The sequence below is a fragment of the Ovis aries genome, chromosome 2 (genome assembly GCF_016772045.2).
Source record: "Ovis aries strain OAR_USU_Benz2616 breed Rambouillet chromosome 2, ARS-UI_Ramb_v3.0, whole genome shotgun sequence".
Classification (NCBI taxonomy): domain Eukaryota; kingdom Metazoa; phylum Chordata; class Mammalia; order Artiodactyla; family Bovidae; genus Ovis; species Ovis aries.
Window position 1 is genome coordinate 203,320,800 of NC_056055.1, and position 16,727 is coordinate 203,337,526.

The window sequence follows — 16,727 nt, forward strand, 5'->3', positions numbered from 1 at the left end:
CTTTTTTTTTTTTATTAAATACTCAGTGTTAAAAGAAATACACACCTATTAATCTCTTCCTTAGCCCACGAGGTGCTGTTGACAGAAATTCACTTTTATCATTGTTCTGTTCAAAAATAAAAAAGCAACATAGTTTTAAATAGTCAAATAATAATGATGACATGGAAATTAATGATGGATCTGGGTGCAAGAAAGGCTGGAAAGAAAAAAATATTTTGTTTTCAACAGATGACATTAGAACTAGAGGAGCTACCTCCTGGAACTAGAAGACAATGACAAATGACTTTATTGGGGGAAAAAAGACTATAACAACAAAAATGATACAAACAAATTCCAAAGGATTCTTAGAGTGATTCTATAAGTTGTATTCCAGATATCTGTAAAGTATGGACTTCTATTATTATGTAAAGAAAAATTTATCAGTGTTTGAACCATTCTTCACCTATCAGATTAGCAGAATATTTTTTTTTAAGAGGTAATACTGTTCAGTGATGATGAGTAAGCAAATGGGATTTGTTTAAATGGGATTCCTAGAGGCCTGGCGTGCTGTGATTCATGGGGTCGCAAAGAGTTGGACACGACTGAGCGACTGAACTGAACTGAACTGAACTGATACGGCAATGGGTCTTTTAATGCACAAAAAATTTACTGGTGTTAGTCTGTGAGGAGTCTTCCCTGGTGGTCCAGTAGTAAAGAAATCTGCCTTCCAAAATGCAGGAGACATGGGCTGCACCCTCTGTCGGGGAACTAAGATCCCACATGCTGTGGGGCAACTAAGCCTGCATGCCCCAACTAGAGAAGTCCAGGCCCTGCAACTGGAGAGCCTGTGTGCCCCAGCAAAGGCCCAGCATGGCCAGAAGTAAAAACAGTCTGTGAGGACAGGCACAGAGGTTTCTACTTCTTACTTCTGTACTCTTTAGCTGATCTGATCCACGGGTTTATAAAATATATCACTGTATATTTTAAACTTTTTTGATACAGATCCTTAATTTTTAAAAAATATTTGGCTACCTTGATCCAGTACACATGTGCATATATAACTGAGTTAAATTATGATAATACTTATAATACAGAAATTTCCTGTTTTATCCTATTTCATTTTTTAAAAATTGTAGATCATGTCCTACCAAACTGATTTCTGGATTGAGAACTGAGACAACCTATATCCACAGAGCTTATTTATCAGGTCTGAGGACATCTGTGTCAAAATAATCATTTCAGAAAATTCTTGCTCAAAAAGGTAAGGCTATAAACTAGTAAATAACTTCACTGTTTCCTACAGAAATTTCTGCGAATAATTTATCTTGACAGTTTGCTCATCTGGGCAATCTATTCTCCCATTAGGATAGCAGATTACTAACCAGGGCAAACAGCTTGCTTACTTGTTTCTTATCAAATGCTTGTTTACTTATCAAAACTCAAATTTTGATAAGTAAATTTCAATTATTGTCTGCTACCCTGGACGAAACTCAGTTTAAAACCTTCTCCTCACTGTATCCACTAATCCTAAAATATTATGCCATGAATTTTTGTCTAATACAGATCAGTTTCCCATCTTGACAGATGTGCCTTAAAACCCTTGAGGCCAGATCCCAAAGCCCTATACATATTCTCTGATTGACCCCTTCTAAGACAAAACACTAAGACTCTCTCAGGGTGATGGTCTCTTACTGTGGTGGGTATAATACCACTGGTTAACAGGTTTTCTGACCATGTTTTAGGGAATCAACAAGATCCACTAAGTTGTGATCCACAACTTGAAAAAGAATGTGCTGATTTATCTAAAACACTGACTGGATTGTGAAGTGAAGTGAAGTCGCTCAGTCATGTCCGACTCTTTGCAACCCCATGGACTGTAGCCTACCAGGCTCCTCCATCCATGGGATTTTCCAGGCAAGAGTACTGGAGAGAATGAGCTTTATTCTTTTATAGTTATACAAGATATAATATGGGGGAAAAAAGCAGTATCAAAGGCACGGGAGGCTCTGACATGTCTAGTCTCACACCTATACTTGCCTAAAATAGGACATTCCTGCACAGGCTATAACCATGGCCCTGAATGTCTATACTCAAAATTTTACGAGGGGTTCCCAGAACTGAGCCTGTACATAAGTCCAGACATGTCTAAATCTATAGCCACCTAGGCCTGGAAACACTCACCACTCACATATTCATTATCCTGGATTTATCCATGCCTACCTGGGCTTGCCCACATCTAGGCAGGGCCACTTGATGAAGTATTATGAAAGAACAAAACCAGAAAAACACAAAGGAGAGGATAAACTTTTCATTACTGTCTGCTACCCTGGAATGAATTAACCAAAGCCAACTTAGGTTTCAAACATAAATGGTAAGGGGATAGATGAATTGATTTAGTGGTTTTGGGGATTAACCCCACCTCCACCCCCAAAAAACACATTATATATAAAAGCAACACCAAACCAAACCGTAAAATTTCCAAGCCAACTCTGCTTGATGAAAATACCCAGGGATAGTTCTGACACAGAATAGGCAGGACAGTTGGGGCCAGAAAACCTGGCTTCATTTTCCAGCTTGTCCCTTTCCTAGTTTCGTGAGTTTAGACAAGTCACTTCACTTCTCTGAACCTCACATTCTTCATCTATAAGTTAGGTATTTAATTAGCAGATACTTGTAAATGATAAAGTACTATCTAAATTAACAGGTGAAATGGTTATTTTTCATGTCTTACTTTATAACACTATGGTTTTTGCTTATTTTTAGTCAATTGCTTACCTTCAACTGAGATTTGTCTGAAGCAGAATGCCCTAAAGAATGAAACAAAAAGCCATTACTCACTACAAATACTTCATGTTCCATAAAAACCTAGTTTCATTAAAAGCAAAGTTGCAGGTTCTATCCAGAAGCCACTATATTACTGAATTCTCAATTAATTACATCTCCACTAGAGGCTGAACTGTTCTTACTAATTTTATGATTGCTCTCATTAATGACATTTCTGTAGCATTCATGTAACAAGAAAAACTACATCTTTTCATTGTTTATTTTATTTTTATTTATTTATTTTAGCCATGTCATGTGTCTTGTGAGATCTTAGTTCCCCAACCAGGGATCAAACCCAGGCCCCAGCAGTGGAAGTGTGAAGCCCTAACCGCTGGACCATGAGGGAATACCCAGCTCATTACTTTAATAGCACACTATTTAATCTAGTTGGAATGGGCTATTCAAAAACAACTGCTCCAAAATTCTCCACAAACTATAAGACTTACAAATCCCCAAAACCTTATTTCAAATAGCATTTGCCAAAGCAAATCTTCCACAAACATTTGGCTAAACTAGGCAATTGACAACAGTATTTATTGTCTCTATCAATTTGTATAAGTTCAACCCGCACAGATCTTTTTGCCCCTTACTTTTTGTATTTTTGCTAAATACACTAAAGCACATAGGCTGGGGTATTAACTGCATCTGCCGAATGCATTTTCAGAACAGAAAAGAAAATATATGAACGTGCACTTAGACCAAAAATAAAGTGGTATACTTCAATGTGGGAGACCCAGGTTCGATCCCTGGGTTGGGAAGATCCGCTGGAGAAGGAAATGGCAATACACTCCAGTTCTATTGCCTGGAAAATCCCATGGACAGAGGAGCCTGGTAGGCTACAGTCTGTGGGGTCGCAAAGAGTCGGACACGACTGAGCAACTTCACTTCACTTCACTTCATACTATAATTTGAAGCAACTCTGAAAGCTCTTCTTAAACAACTGAGGTAAAATCTTACCCTTGCTACACTGAGGAATGTCTATTGTAATTTCAGGATCATTCTTATTGAGCGAAACACTTTTTCTTGGTGTTTTCGCTAGTTCGGAAGCTGTAAATAGACAAAAGAAATACATAAAATATTTTTTTAAATGTATAACAGATTAAGAGGGAAAGTATCTTTATTTCACTTACATAAATTAAAAAAAAAACAAACTTGCTGCTACTATTATCAGAAAGATAAATAAACCCAGCCATGTTAAGAGTAGAACTGCTTTCACCTTTACTCACTGTTTTCCAAGCATCTTCAAGTCTTTCTTCAAGGTCTTGCTAAAAAAAAAAAAAACCAAAACACCAAAACACAAAAGCAAATAAAGAGCTAACTTTGACCTTGCTGGTTTCTCTAATCATCATATTCTCTCCCTCTCCTCTCCACTGGCAGGCCTATAGTTCTTCCATTTCTCTACTATTATACTTAAGGAACACCTTTGCAAGGGCATAGGAAAGAATGGCCAGAAAGTGGGATTAAAAGTTAAAACTGTAAAGGTTTAAAATTATAATGATTTTAAAGCTCTTAAATCTCCCCAAAAGCGTGGTTTACTTTATTACTTATGTCTAAAACTCTATAATACATGTTAATAATGTATAAAATATGATATAGCATTAAACAGGGCATTTCTTCAACTGAGCATCAGATGAAATACCTGGCTTCTGAACAGCAGGGGCCATTTAAAATAAAAATACAAATGTTAAAGATGCTCACATTCTCTCACTGTAAGAGGCACACAGGAACTGAAGGAACAGATTTACATTTCCCCAATAACACACACTGGAACACTGTTCACTGAGGAAATAAGTATACACTATTTAAATTATCTTTTTTTTTAAAGACAAAATATAGTTGGATTTGTTAGGTTAAAACCATTTTACTGACTCAAACTCTTTTTAACCTAATTCACACAGCTTTATCCTCCAATCTTGGAACTGACCCAAGATATTTATGCAGTCCCCACATATGCACTGGCTACTTTTTTCTTAACCTCCTCAGTCATCCGTATCATTCATTACAGTTTACAAAATGTTTCTTTGAAATTATTCCTCCATCTGGATTCCATGGTTTTATCCTGCTCCCTGGCTACTGTTGGTAGCTATTCCATCTCTTCTTCACTGTCCTCATTCTCCCAAGCAATCTACCTAAGGCTCAGGCCTGGCCTTCTCTTTACACCAGAAAAGTAGGCCAAGTTTGCATTAAAGGCTGCTGATCCACAATATAGGAAAAAAAACTTTCACATCACAAAAAGCCACAAAAGTACACAGTAACTTGGCTGAAATAGTTTTGGTTTTAAAACATAGAATTTCTCTGCTTATAAATGACTTTAAATTAAAAAAGGGAAAAAGGAAGAATTAAAAAGGAAAAGGAACAAGAGAGTCACCCATGTGTGGATATTAATTTCCGTAATAAAAAACTGGGGGATATATTTTATTTAATTTTCATTTTTCTTATTCATTTGTACTGTATATTTACACAACGAGTGGTCTGCAACACAGTCAAAATTTTAAAGTAAAATTTCTCTTTGGGACTTACCTGCGGGTGCAGTGGATAAGAATCCACCTGCCAATGCAGGGGACATATGTTCAATCCCTGGTCTGAGAAGGTTCCACATGTCCCACAGCAACTAAGCCCATGCACCACAACCACTGAGCCCACACGCTAGAGCCCTTGAGCCCCAACTACTGAGCCCGCGTGCTGCAGCTACTTAAGCCTGCACTCTTTAGAGCTCGTGCTCTACAACAAGACGCCGCAATGAGAAGCCTGTGCACTGCAACTAGAGAAAGCCCGAGCACAGCAATGAAGCCCCAGTGCAGCCAAATATCAATTAATTAAAAAAAATTCCTCTCTGCCTAAAAATAACTTCTCATCAGATTTTATCTGATCCTATCTGAACAAACTAATTTCAATTTCGCAAGTGTTCTCTGTAGTTCACAAAGCCTTCTAAACTAACTCCTACTCAATTTCTAGCCCAACTATATCTTGGTTAGTGCAATTATATTTAATCATCTTTTATACTCAGAGTAATATCGATTTTCTGAGCGATCACTTATTTAAAAATATGAAGGCATTCTATTTTATCGATATGTTTAGATGTAAACCCAATCAGCAACAATAGTTAATGAGTCAAAGAGCATCATAACTAAACACAGATTTTTGGAAAGTATGATCAGTCATATTATCCAAAAAACTATCTTTTCATGACTGCATATTTCTTTCAGATGTGGTGAGAGAAATGCCTATCATAACAATACTTAAGTTCCTCACAGTGCATACAGATAGAAGACGTGTATCACTGCAGCTTTGTGGATGTTAAGTACACACTCAGGGAACTTCTACTTGATGACTCCACTGAGGTTCCATTATTCTTTCCACTATTAGTTCTCCTCTTTCTCCAGTGCCCCACTGGCCTTAAGGTTTCATTTTGGCTTTAGTGTCTATCTGCTGCTGCTGCTGCTGCTAAGTCGCTTCAGTTGTGTCCGACTCTGTGCGACCCCACAGATGGGAGCCCACCAGGCTCCCCTGTCCCTGGGATTCTCCAGGCAAGAACAGTGGAGTGGGTTGCCATTTCCTTCTCCAATGCATGAAAGTGAAAAGTGAAAGTGAAGTTGCTCAGTCGTGTCCAACTCTTAGTGACCCCATGGCCTGCAGTCTACCAGGCTCCTTCGTCCATGGGATTTTCCAGGCAAGAGTACTGGAGTGGGGTGCCATTGCCTTCTCCGTTGGTGTCTATCTGATCTTTCCTCTAATAATTATTTCAGGATTTTCCTCTGGTTTCTCAGAGATCCAACATAGAATTCAGTCATTTTTACAGATCAGAAAAATTTAAATTTCTTTTGTATTGAAGTACAGTTGATTTAAAATGGTGTGTTAGTTTCAGGTACATAGCAAAGTGATTGTTTTCTTTTTCAGATTCTTTTCACATACAGGTTATTACAAAATATTGAATATAGTTTCCTGTGCTATAAGTCCTTGTTGTTTACCTATTTTCTATGTATTAGTGTGTATCTGTTAATTCCAGACTCCTAATTTATCCTTCTCCCAACTTTTCCTTTTGGTAAACATAAGTTAGTTACATTTCTGTTTTGTAAATAAGTTCATTTGGTCTTTTTATTTTTGATCATCTAGGGTCTCCTAGAACATTAACTGTGTATTTAACTTCCATCACGAACAGTGCAGAAATAATTACATACTTATGGTCATACCAAGTTTCCCTTCACCTAGCTTGCTGGCAAGGATGCCCCTGAGGATACTGAATATTTCCTCTACTATAGGTTAGTACCTATTTTCTTTTCAGTTTTTTGGCCTAATTGTACAGCATGTGGGATCTTAGTTCCCCAACTAGGGATTGGAATCTGTGCCCTCTGCACGGGGAGTGCAGAGTCCTAAACACTGGACCACCAGGGAAATAATAAGTTTATTTGTATAAATTTTTTAAAAAATTTCTTGATGTAGATAATAAACTCTAAGCAAAACATCAATTAGTGTAAATTATTGTATGTGCCATGTTAGAATCAAAATTAATGATGCATGTAGTATCTTTCAGAAAACTGAATTTTGCAAATGTTTAAAATTTTATTATGTTCAGAAGCACAGGTCTTACCAATATAATTACTTTTTATATGTCCCTCATCAGTTTTAACACTCAACATGTGTGATTTAACCTTGAACGTTTAAATGATCATTGGTTACAATGACTATATAAAAATATGCCACCTAAGACATATACATATAGATGTTCAACAATTATAGATTATAAGTCTTTTTATATTAATACAAACAACTACATTTTGCCAGGCAGTTAATTATTATTCCTTTGCTCTTAACTTTTTGGTATTCTCAAGCTTTCACATACTTATGGACGGCCTTAATTTTCAAGTACTTTCACATGTTATTTCCTTTCCTCAAAACAGTCAAAACTGATGATCCCTCATGCCACAGGATCTAACTATAGTCTAGTTCTCTGAAACTCAGTAATTCACGTGTATTAGTGTAAGTGGTAACCTGGGTAAGAAAACTATTAGAACAGCTCATTCCTAACAATTTTATATAAATGATTTTCTCTAGTACAAACAACATTTTTCTTCTACATATAGTGTAAATTTCTCATTTTCAATAAATTCAGAATATTTCTGTGCAACTTAAGTCACTCACTTAACAAAAGAAGTAAATGTTAAGAACCTGTGCTAGATGTTGTGGGAAGTAATCTAAGACAGGATTTCTATAAACTTAGAACCTAGCTAAGAACAGAAGACATCTGAATATGAAAAATACTAATGACTTTAAGTATGCTTGAATATGTAATATAAAATGACATCCCTCATCATTCTTTTAGTGAAAGCAATGGGGTGATAACTGTGGGAAATGTGGTTAAACACACCTTCTTAGAAAAGATGAATAATCATTACAGAAATCAGAAAAGCAACATACCTAATTTAGCCATCTTTTCAGGATGTTTTCTATTCTGAAAAGGATAAACTTTATTCCCACCATCTGTAGCAGAGCCATTTTTCAAGGATTCTGAAAGAAAAAAAATGCAACATAAAAAAAGAATGCAAGAAAAATGAGTGAGGTTAATTAACAGAAAAAAAAGGTAAAATTTTACCTAAAAACTTAGGATATGTACCCCTCACTGTCTTATAAAGGTTCAACAATATGTATTTATAAATAAAATGTTTAAAATACACAATAGACCATGATACTGTTTAAATTTTAAAACACAGAAAACATGTTATTCACAGATACACAAAAATACACTCAAAAATAGTCATATGATAGTTGTTCTCTTTCTCTCAACAAAGACCCTGACTTAATTTCATTCTTTAATTTTCCCTTTAAAAATAACAACTGCTAAAAGTGTCAACTGTCTAGTTAGGGACACTTTTATGACAATCTACCCTGCCTGCTAAGCCTACTGAGGGGTGGTGGTCATTTTTTGCATCATGTCATTTAACACTGGGAAAAAAATCCAAAAGCAGTATCACTCAAGAAGTGACAAAAAGGTCAGGAGTAGTCACAATGACCACTTAAAAGTCAAGTGTGAGACAGTAAAAGACATGCACATCAGGGAGGCAGGTGGCATCGACAGGACAGAACTGGCGCACAGAGATGACATTGGGGAGACCAGAAGACCCGAGGCAGCAAAAACCCTGCTCCTAGATCCAATGCCCCTAGTGCCCAACAGTACTGATTTTGTTCCTTGATCATAATTTTTTTTTAAGTCAACTTAAGTAGGTCCATGCTCCTTGCACTGGAATATAAATCTGTGCTCTTTGAGTCCTGAGCAAATTATAATTCAAGCCGAACATTTTTAAGTAAATTATAACTTACTTAAATTTTAAGTAAACATTTTTAAGTAAATTATAATTCAAGCCTAACATTTTTAAGCATAATCTGGCAGGAATCTGGCTTAGGTATAAAAAAGCATAACACTAGCATGCCTAGTTGGAACACATTACTTCTTGGAATAATCCTTCTATCTATTTCTGTAAAGATGACCAAGGTAATAATAAAGTGACTTGTTTTATGAAATTATTTCAAATTAGTTGAAAGTACAAATATCTTTTAAAAAATATATTTAAAGTGCTAGGTCAGTAGACTGTATCTTTCTTAAAGTAAGAACAAGTCTATAGTAGAAACTCAGTGCTTCAATCTTTCCAACTGCAGAGAAAGAATCTGAAGGAATGCTTTTCTGATGAGAAATAATATAGCACACCAGATAAAAGTGTTTTGGAGGTGGACAATGGTGATGATAGCACAATATTATGAATATATTTAATATAACTAAATTGTACACTTAAATTGGTAAAGATGGCAAATGTTGTTATTAACATGTGCATTTAAAAATTTTAAAAATTGGTAAAAAATTGTAGCAAAATGCTACCTAACCAACAGGACTACTTTTACATAACCTGCAGAGCAATTTCAGCTACCTGCAGAAACTTGAGGGTACATTCCCAACTCCACCACCCCTACCCTGCAAATACCTTGAACATCTTGTCCTAAAACTTCAACATAGTTCTGATCTTTTAAAACTTCCTGGTCATCTTCCTCCAACTCATTTTCTGGCTTCTTTATTATTTTTTGTGTGTTGAGCAAAAGCTGGGCTCGCTCCTTTTTTACTTTAGGTCCTATATAAACATTCAAAGAATTAGAACATGACAGGTATGAATTCTTTTAAATGTAAACATTACAGTTAAATAAATAAACTACACCATTTCATTGTCGTTATTTAAAAGCTGAGAAAAAACTCGGTGTTTTCTCTTTGATTCAACAGAAATCACAGTTTGTGTAAGTTTGTATAAGTTAAAAAAAAAAAACAAACCTTGAAATTATATATTTTGGGGGCTCAAACTAACTATACACTTTCATTACAGTAGACAGTTATCTTATCACTTAACACCATTGCTGAACATTTCATTTGAGGTGAGGTTTTATTATTTTTGTTTAATTTTTTTTAATGTTTAATTTTTTAAATTTGTGTTTTTGGGATCTTAGTTCCCCAACCAGGGACTGAACCTGGGCCCCCTGCATTGCATGGTAGAATCTCAACCACTGGGCCATCAGGGGAGTCCCCCTATTTTTAATACAGTTTTAATAGAATAAACTAAAAATTAAGGTAGTATTTACTTGCAGTCTTACTAGATCAAATACTTTGTGCTATATTTTCAAAATAGATGATTAGACTTTTAAAAGTGAAATAATACATAACCATTAAATAAACATCCCTTCCATTGTATAATCATTTAGTACCTCCTTCTCTATCAAGAATGTGATTAAGAACATCATCATCTCCCACAAATTGAACTTTCAGCATCTTGTCTTCCTTTAATTCCAGCGTGCTCGTCATTGCTAACCTAAACAAAAGCAATAAAGTACTCAAAGTGATGAAAAATTCCTATCAACAGTCAAACATTCACATAATGAATCCATATATTTGCATAATATTTTTAAAAGTCTGTAAGTATGAAGGACACATTATTCATTATTGTATCAATATTATGTTTTTGATAATAAGTAACTCAATTCTTTATCTGAAAAATGGAAGGGATGACAAAGTGCCTGAGATTAGGAAAAAGCCAAGCCCAATCAAGGCAACTGAAATATAATGACAGGAAAACAATTTTGTGGGTAAAAAAACTCTAACCAATTTATAGGATAACAACATTAACTAGAAGGGGGAGATTAATACATGAGCTTAGAAAAAGAGCAGCCAAACAAGGAATGATAGTCTGGTGGATTTTAATATCTGTTCACTAGAAAGATAGTCTATTGGGGGAAGCCTGCGGACATCACTGTGTCCAAACCTGGATCAAATAATCCTCAAGGACATCCCTTTACTATTAAATTGCATGCTCCCCAAACAACTTCATAATTATGAATATGGCTTTCTAGGTATCTCGGTAATTAAATAGTAAACATGAATCCTCCCAATACTTTATGGTCAGCTCTTCACTGAATAAATTTCAGAGTTTGGCAGGCAAAAGTTTGATCAACTCTTACTTCGCTGACAAAATTTAGTTTCAGAACTTACAATGCTACTTATTGCCTGAAACAAATTAATAACTCCACCTAGCTGTCAGTTAATCAGCAGTTTACTCAAAAAAAGACTTTTTTCTCTCCTGTCTCTGATAAATCCTATTTATATGCATTTCCCTGACAAGAGGATCATACTGCTGTGTCCCCCATGAGTCAGTTCTTTGCACGCAGATAACTGCCGTCTATGGGGTTGCACAGAGTCGGACACTGAAGTGACTTAGCAGCAGCAGCAGCAACAACTTACTAAATATTGCCAAGTTTTCTTTTGTAACTAGCACACTAAATGATTTTGTCTCAGTTTTCATTTACCTTTAAAGGTACTACATATTCTTCAGCTGGAAAATTCAAGTAGAGTCACCTGTTTTGGGAAAAAGACCTCAGTCAGGCCAGCAAACAGGAAAATGAGAGCAACCAAAGAAGTTCATGAGTTTTTACAAACAAGATGAATAAAGGCAGATCTTACAAAGCCAAAGTTACTATGACGACACAGTAAAGGGCAAAATGGCCATTGCCATTTTGGCCAGGAAGCCTCGGAGACTGAGAAGATCTAAACTGCAGAAGCAGGAGGTAGAGAGAGGCCAAAATTTTGAGTACTTATTATGTGCTAGACAAAATTTTTGAATGTATGTATTCCCATCTCATCCTCATAACAATTTTATTAGGATCATACTTTGTGTTCAAAGATAATAAGGTAGGAGACAGATGGGCCCCCAGGCTGGACAGCTGGTATTTGTCAAATGGAATAAAACTAAAGTTTTGTCCTAAGCCAAAGAACAAACCTGATTCTCTTTCTCCATGGAAATGGAGCAAATAAACCAGCAATGGGGAATGTTACAACAGAAATGGAAAATGTGATTTTTTTAATGCTAACAAACAAGGGAAACAAAGTCAACAGCTATAAAAACCCCAAGAATAGGTCCGTGGGAGTTAAGCAATCCTGGTTTTACTTCAGCTGTTTCTAATCTATAGTGCCCATAACAAGCCTTGTCCTTCATAAAATAATTCCTTAGTTACTCTCTATGTAAATTATATCTTGCACCTGGCCTCCCCCGCTCCCTCTGCCAACACCCTTGTAACACTCCCTTGTAGCATTCATTTCAGAAAGGTCATAAGCTGATAACCTTGGAGGACCAGATCCAGTGTTGAGGCCATTTGAAACTTTGCAGAAGAAAGAATGCAAGACTGCCTTAGTCCTTATCACAAACCCCTGACCATGAGCCCTGAAGACCTCTCCCTATTCCCCAGAGAAGGGGGTACAGTTGTTGAGGTGTTCCCTCTTTGCCTGGCAAAGAAATAAAGCTATACTCTTTCATTCAAAATTCTGTCTCTGTATTTCTATTTGACATTGGTGTACAGAGAGCTAAGATTTTGGCAACAATAATATTTCACCTATAATTTATATGACCATAGTAACGCTAGAGACCTAGTAAACATGGAAGAGATCAAGAAGAGACGGAAAGAATACATAGAAGAACTGTACAAAAAACATCTTAATGACCTAGATAACTATGATGATGTGATCAGCCACCCAGAGCCAGACATTCTGGACTGTGAAGTCAAATGGGCCTTAAGAAGTACTGCTGTCAATAAAGCTAATGGATGCAATGGAATTCCAGTAGAGCTATTCAAAACCCTAAAGAATGATGCTATCAAAGTGTTATACTCAATACGTCAGGAAATCTGTAAGACCCAGCAGTGGCCACAGGTCTGAAAAAGGTCAATCCTCATCCCAATTCCCAAGAAGGGTAGTACTAAACAATGTTCAAATCATCGGACAATTGCACTCATCTCCCAAGGTAGTAAAAAAAAAAAAGCACAAGTGCTCAGTCGTATACGACTCTGCAACTCCATGGACTGTAGCCCACCAGGCTCCTCTGTCCCATGGGATTTTTCCAGGCAAGAATACTAGAATGGGTTGCCATTTCCTTCTCTAGGGGATCTTCTTAACTGAGGGATCAAACCCTGGTCTCTTGCATCTGCTGCATTACCAGGTGGATACTTTACCAGTAGTACCACCTGGAAGCCCCCATGCTAGTAAGGTCATGCTTAAAATCTTGCATGCTAGGCTTCAGCATTACGTGAACGAAGAACTTCCCGATGTCCAAGCTGGGTTTAGAAAAGGCAGAGGAACCAGAGATCAAACTGCCAACGGATCATAGAGAAAGCAACAGAATTCCAGAAAAACATCTACCTCTGTTTTATTGACTATGCTAAAGCCTTTGATTGTGTGGATCACAACAAACTGTGGAAAGCTCTTGAAGAGACGGGAATCCCAGACCATCTTACTTGTCTCCTGAGAAACCTGTAGTGGGTCAAGAAGCAACAGTTAGAACAGTATGGAACAACTGATTGGTTCAGGATTGAGAAAGGAATATGACAGGGCTGTCTGCTGTCATCCTGTTTATTTAACCTATATGCTGAGCACATGCTGGGCTGGATGAGTTACAAGCTGGAATTAAGATAGCAGGAGAAACATCAACAACTTCAGATATGTGGATGATACCACTCTAACGGCAGCAAGCAAAGAGGAACTAAAGAGCCTCTTGATGAAAGTGAAGGAGAATGAAAGAGCTGGCTTAAAACTAAATATTGAAAAAACTAAGATCATGGCATCCAATCCCATTACTTCATGGCAAATAGAAGGGGAAAATATGGAAGTAGTGACAGATTTCCTGGGTACTAAATTAGTGCAGATGGTGACTGCAGCCATGAAATCAGAAGACAATTGCTTCTTGGCAGGAAAGCTATGACAAACCTAGACATTACGTTGAAAAGCAGAGACACTACTCTGCTGACAGAGGTCTGCAGAGTCAAGGCTATGGTTTCCCATTGGTCACCTATGGCTGTGAGAGCTGGACTGTAAAGAAGGCAGAGTGCTGAAGAATTGATGCCTTTGAACTCTGGTGCTGGAGAAGACTTCTGAGAGTTCCTCAGATGGCAAGGAGATCAAACCAGTCAATCTTAAATACTCAATGGAAGGACTGATGCTGAAGCTCCAGTATTTTGGTCACCTGATGTGAACGGCTGACTCATTGGCAAAGTCCCTGAAGCTGGGAAAGATTGAGGACAGAAGAAAAGGGCATCAGAGGATGAGATGGCTGGATGGCCTCACTGATGCAATGGACATGAACTTGGGCAAACCTCAGGAGATGGTGAGGGACAGGGAGGCCTGTCGAGCTACAGTCCATGGGGATCACAAAGAGTTGGATATGACTGGGCAACTGAACAACAGCAATACAGATTTTGGCAACACTAATATTTCATCTATAATTTATATGGCCATTGCCAGTAGAACATATTCTTTTGCTCTTTGCCAACTTTCTAGTCATGATACTACTTCTTAGTATGCGGAATTGGATTTATTAGAGAAAAAGTTTAATGCATCTATGTGACATTTATACTAAATTAAGAAATATTTTCTTTTTATCTGTACAAAATAGCTTTCTGAGGGGCTGTTTGTCAGGCATTGTATAAGGCACTTTTATGCACACCAGATCAGTAAATCCTCAAGACTCCCTGAGGTAGTTAAAATATATATAACTCTCCCAATTTACAGATGAGTTAAATGAGGTTAAATATTAAATTACTCACTAAAATTCACAAATTAGAAAGTGTATTAGGGCCGAAACCCAAGTTTGACTAATTCCAAAGACCCAGATCATTTTACTAATTGACACACTTCTCCTGCCATTAAATACAAACCTGTTATCCTAAATGCTTGTCTTGACCTCTGGAAACTATTCACAACATGTGTAGTCATTTTTCCACACAGTGGTTCAAATATCCAAGGACTGCTACAGTTCCTCTAGGTTTCCAGTTCACTAGGTTAAACATCAGTAGTTCTACCAAGCATGCTTTTAAGAGCAGCATTCTGTTGTTTAGTCGCTAAGTCATGTCCAACTCTTTGCGACCCCATGAACTGCAGCAAGCCAGGCTTTCCTGTCCTTCACTATCTCCCTGGGTTTGCTCAAACTCATATCCATTGAGTCAGTAATGCCACTCAACCACCTATTCGTCTGTTGCCCCTCCTCCTCTTGCTCTCAGTCTTTTCCAGCACCAGAGTCTTTTCCAATGAGTCGGCTATGTTGTATAGAGGATTTGAAGCAATGACAATAAACAATGCAATAAAAGAAATGATAAGCTATAAATACTAATAGGGAATCTGGATCAGGGAAAATAAAAGAAAAAGAAAGCGAGAAATTAAAACCATACAAAGAATTTTTAACTCTGAGCTTCCTCTCAATCAAAAGGATTAAAGGTCAGTTACATAAATCTTATTAGCAAAAGTTTAGTAGTTCCTTCGGGGGGGAGGGGGTAAGATTTTTAACAAAAATTTAAAAACAAATATTGTAGATAACTGAACACTATCCCAGGCAGTTTCCCTATGGTATTTTACATAAGAATTGTCTGGGCAGAAGCAGCCTAACTTAGTCTTGTCTGTAGCCAAATACATTTATACATAATTCCCTTTTCTAGATTTTAAGGCATCTTATTATATAGGACAGAATCACAAAATTGAAATTTCTACAGAAACCTACCAAAGGAGCCTGGTTTTGCAACTGCTTTACAACCCCTGGCCCAGGGTGACTGTGTTCAGTTAGGATTCATTTGGTGCTTCCAGGGTGGGATGACATCAAAGTGTTCCTGCTCCAGTGGTACTTTTGGGACAAGATTCCTTCCTCTTCAGCCCTCACTGTACCTGCTCCTATCCCAGGACACCTTACTACTTTCTTTACGGATTTTTACAGTTCTCTCTGCAAGCAGAAGGCTCCTCAAGCCGGGAAACAGATATTCTGGTAACAGACATCCTCTGAACACTAGATCCATCACTGCTGGACAGAGCAACGGTCTTTAAAGAAGGAGCCTCTCACCCCAACAAGTATTTACTGATTTCGCTCTGGGCCTCGCGCAGCCGAGGGTTCTCAGACCAGCGAGGCTGGAGGCAGTCTGGCGAGCGCAAAGAGGGAGGCGCAGCCACCTCGCCCAGGGTGCTCAGGCGAAGGCTGGGGACTGGGTGCACCTGGACTCACCTCAGAAGCCCCGGGCAAAGCAGGAGAGGGAGGCAGGCTGTCCCGCCGCCCCACCACGAACCGCCAGGTCTCCACCAGGAGCGGCTGCGGCCGCCTCGTGCCAGCCGGACGCTACCCGGCTGAATGGTCGCCGCTGGGAAGAAGGCTTCAGCCCTAGCAAGAATGCCAAATTCTTGTAGGCAGTGCAGGAGCAGAACCGCAGGGTCGCAAGGTCGACCAGGAGAGCTCCGGGAGCCAGAAGGGGGGGATGGGAAGCTTCCCTGCGGCACACCAAATCTCCCGCCCTGCTCAGGAGGCGGAGCCCCGTGTATCCAATAGCACGTGGACTCGGCTGAGAGCGACGGTTCTGCTCACCAGTCAACGCCGGTCTGA

The 16,727-nt window shown here is 38.0% G+C and overlaps 1 protein-coding gene across 4 annotated transcripts in view; it reads right to left on the minus strand.

Annotated features, from left to right (window-relative positions):
- ORC2 (origin recognition complex subunit 2) overlaps positions 1 to 16,604 on the minus strand; it is a 37,185-nt gene extending 20,581 nt beyond the window's left edge. The window contains exons 1-9 of one of the 4 annotated variants that reach the window (XM_042244947.1): positions 16,356 to 16,604; positions 13,517 to 13,627; positions 11,635 to 11,683; positions 10,540 to 10,643; positions 9,774 to 9,917; positions 8,218 to 8,307; positions 3,760 to 3,849; positions 2,755 to 2,786; positions 46 to 106 (exon numbers count right to left, since the gene is read on the minus strand). In XM_042244947.1, coding sequence (XP_042100881.1) covers positions 46 to 106; positions 2,755 to 2,786; positions 3,760 to 3,849; positions 8,218 to 8,307; positions 9,774 to 9,917; positions 10,540 to 10,636 — 514 coding nt within the window. In that variant the 5' untranslated portion in view covers positions 10,637 to 10,643; positions 11,635 to 11,683; positions 13,517 to 13,627; positions 16,356 to 16,604. The remainder of the gene's footprint in view (positions 1 to 45; positions 107 to 2,754; positions 2,787 to 3,759; positions 3,850 to 8,217; positions 8,308 to 9,773; positions 9,918 to 10,539; positions 10,644 to 11,634; positions 11,684 to 13,516; positions 13,628 to 16,355) is intronic. The other 3 variants (XM_015093484.3, XM_060410202.1, XM_042244948.1) reach the window with 3 other exon arrangements.
- Positions 16,605 to 16,727: the final 123 nt, after the last annotated feature.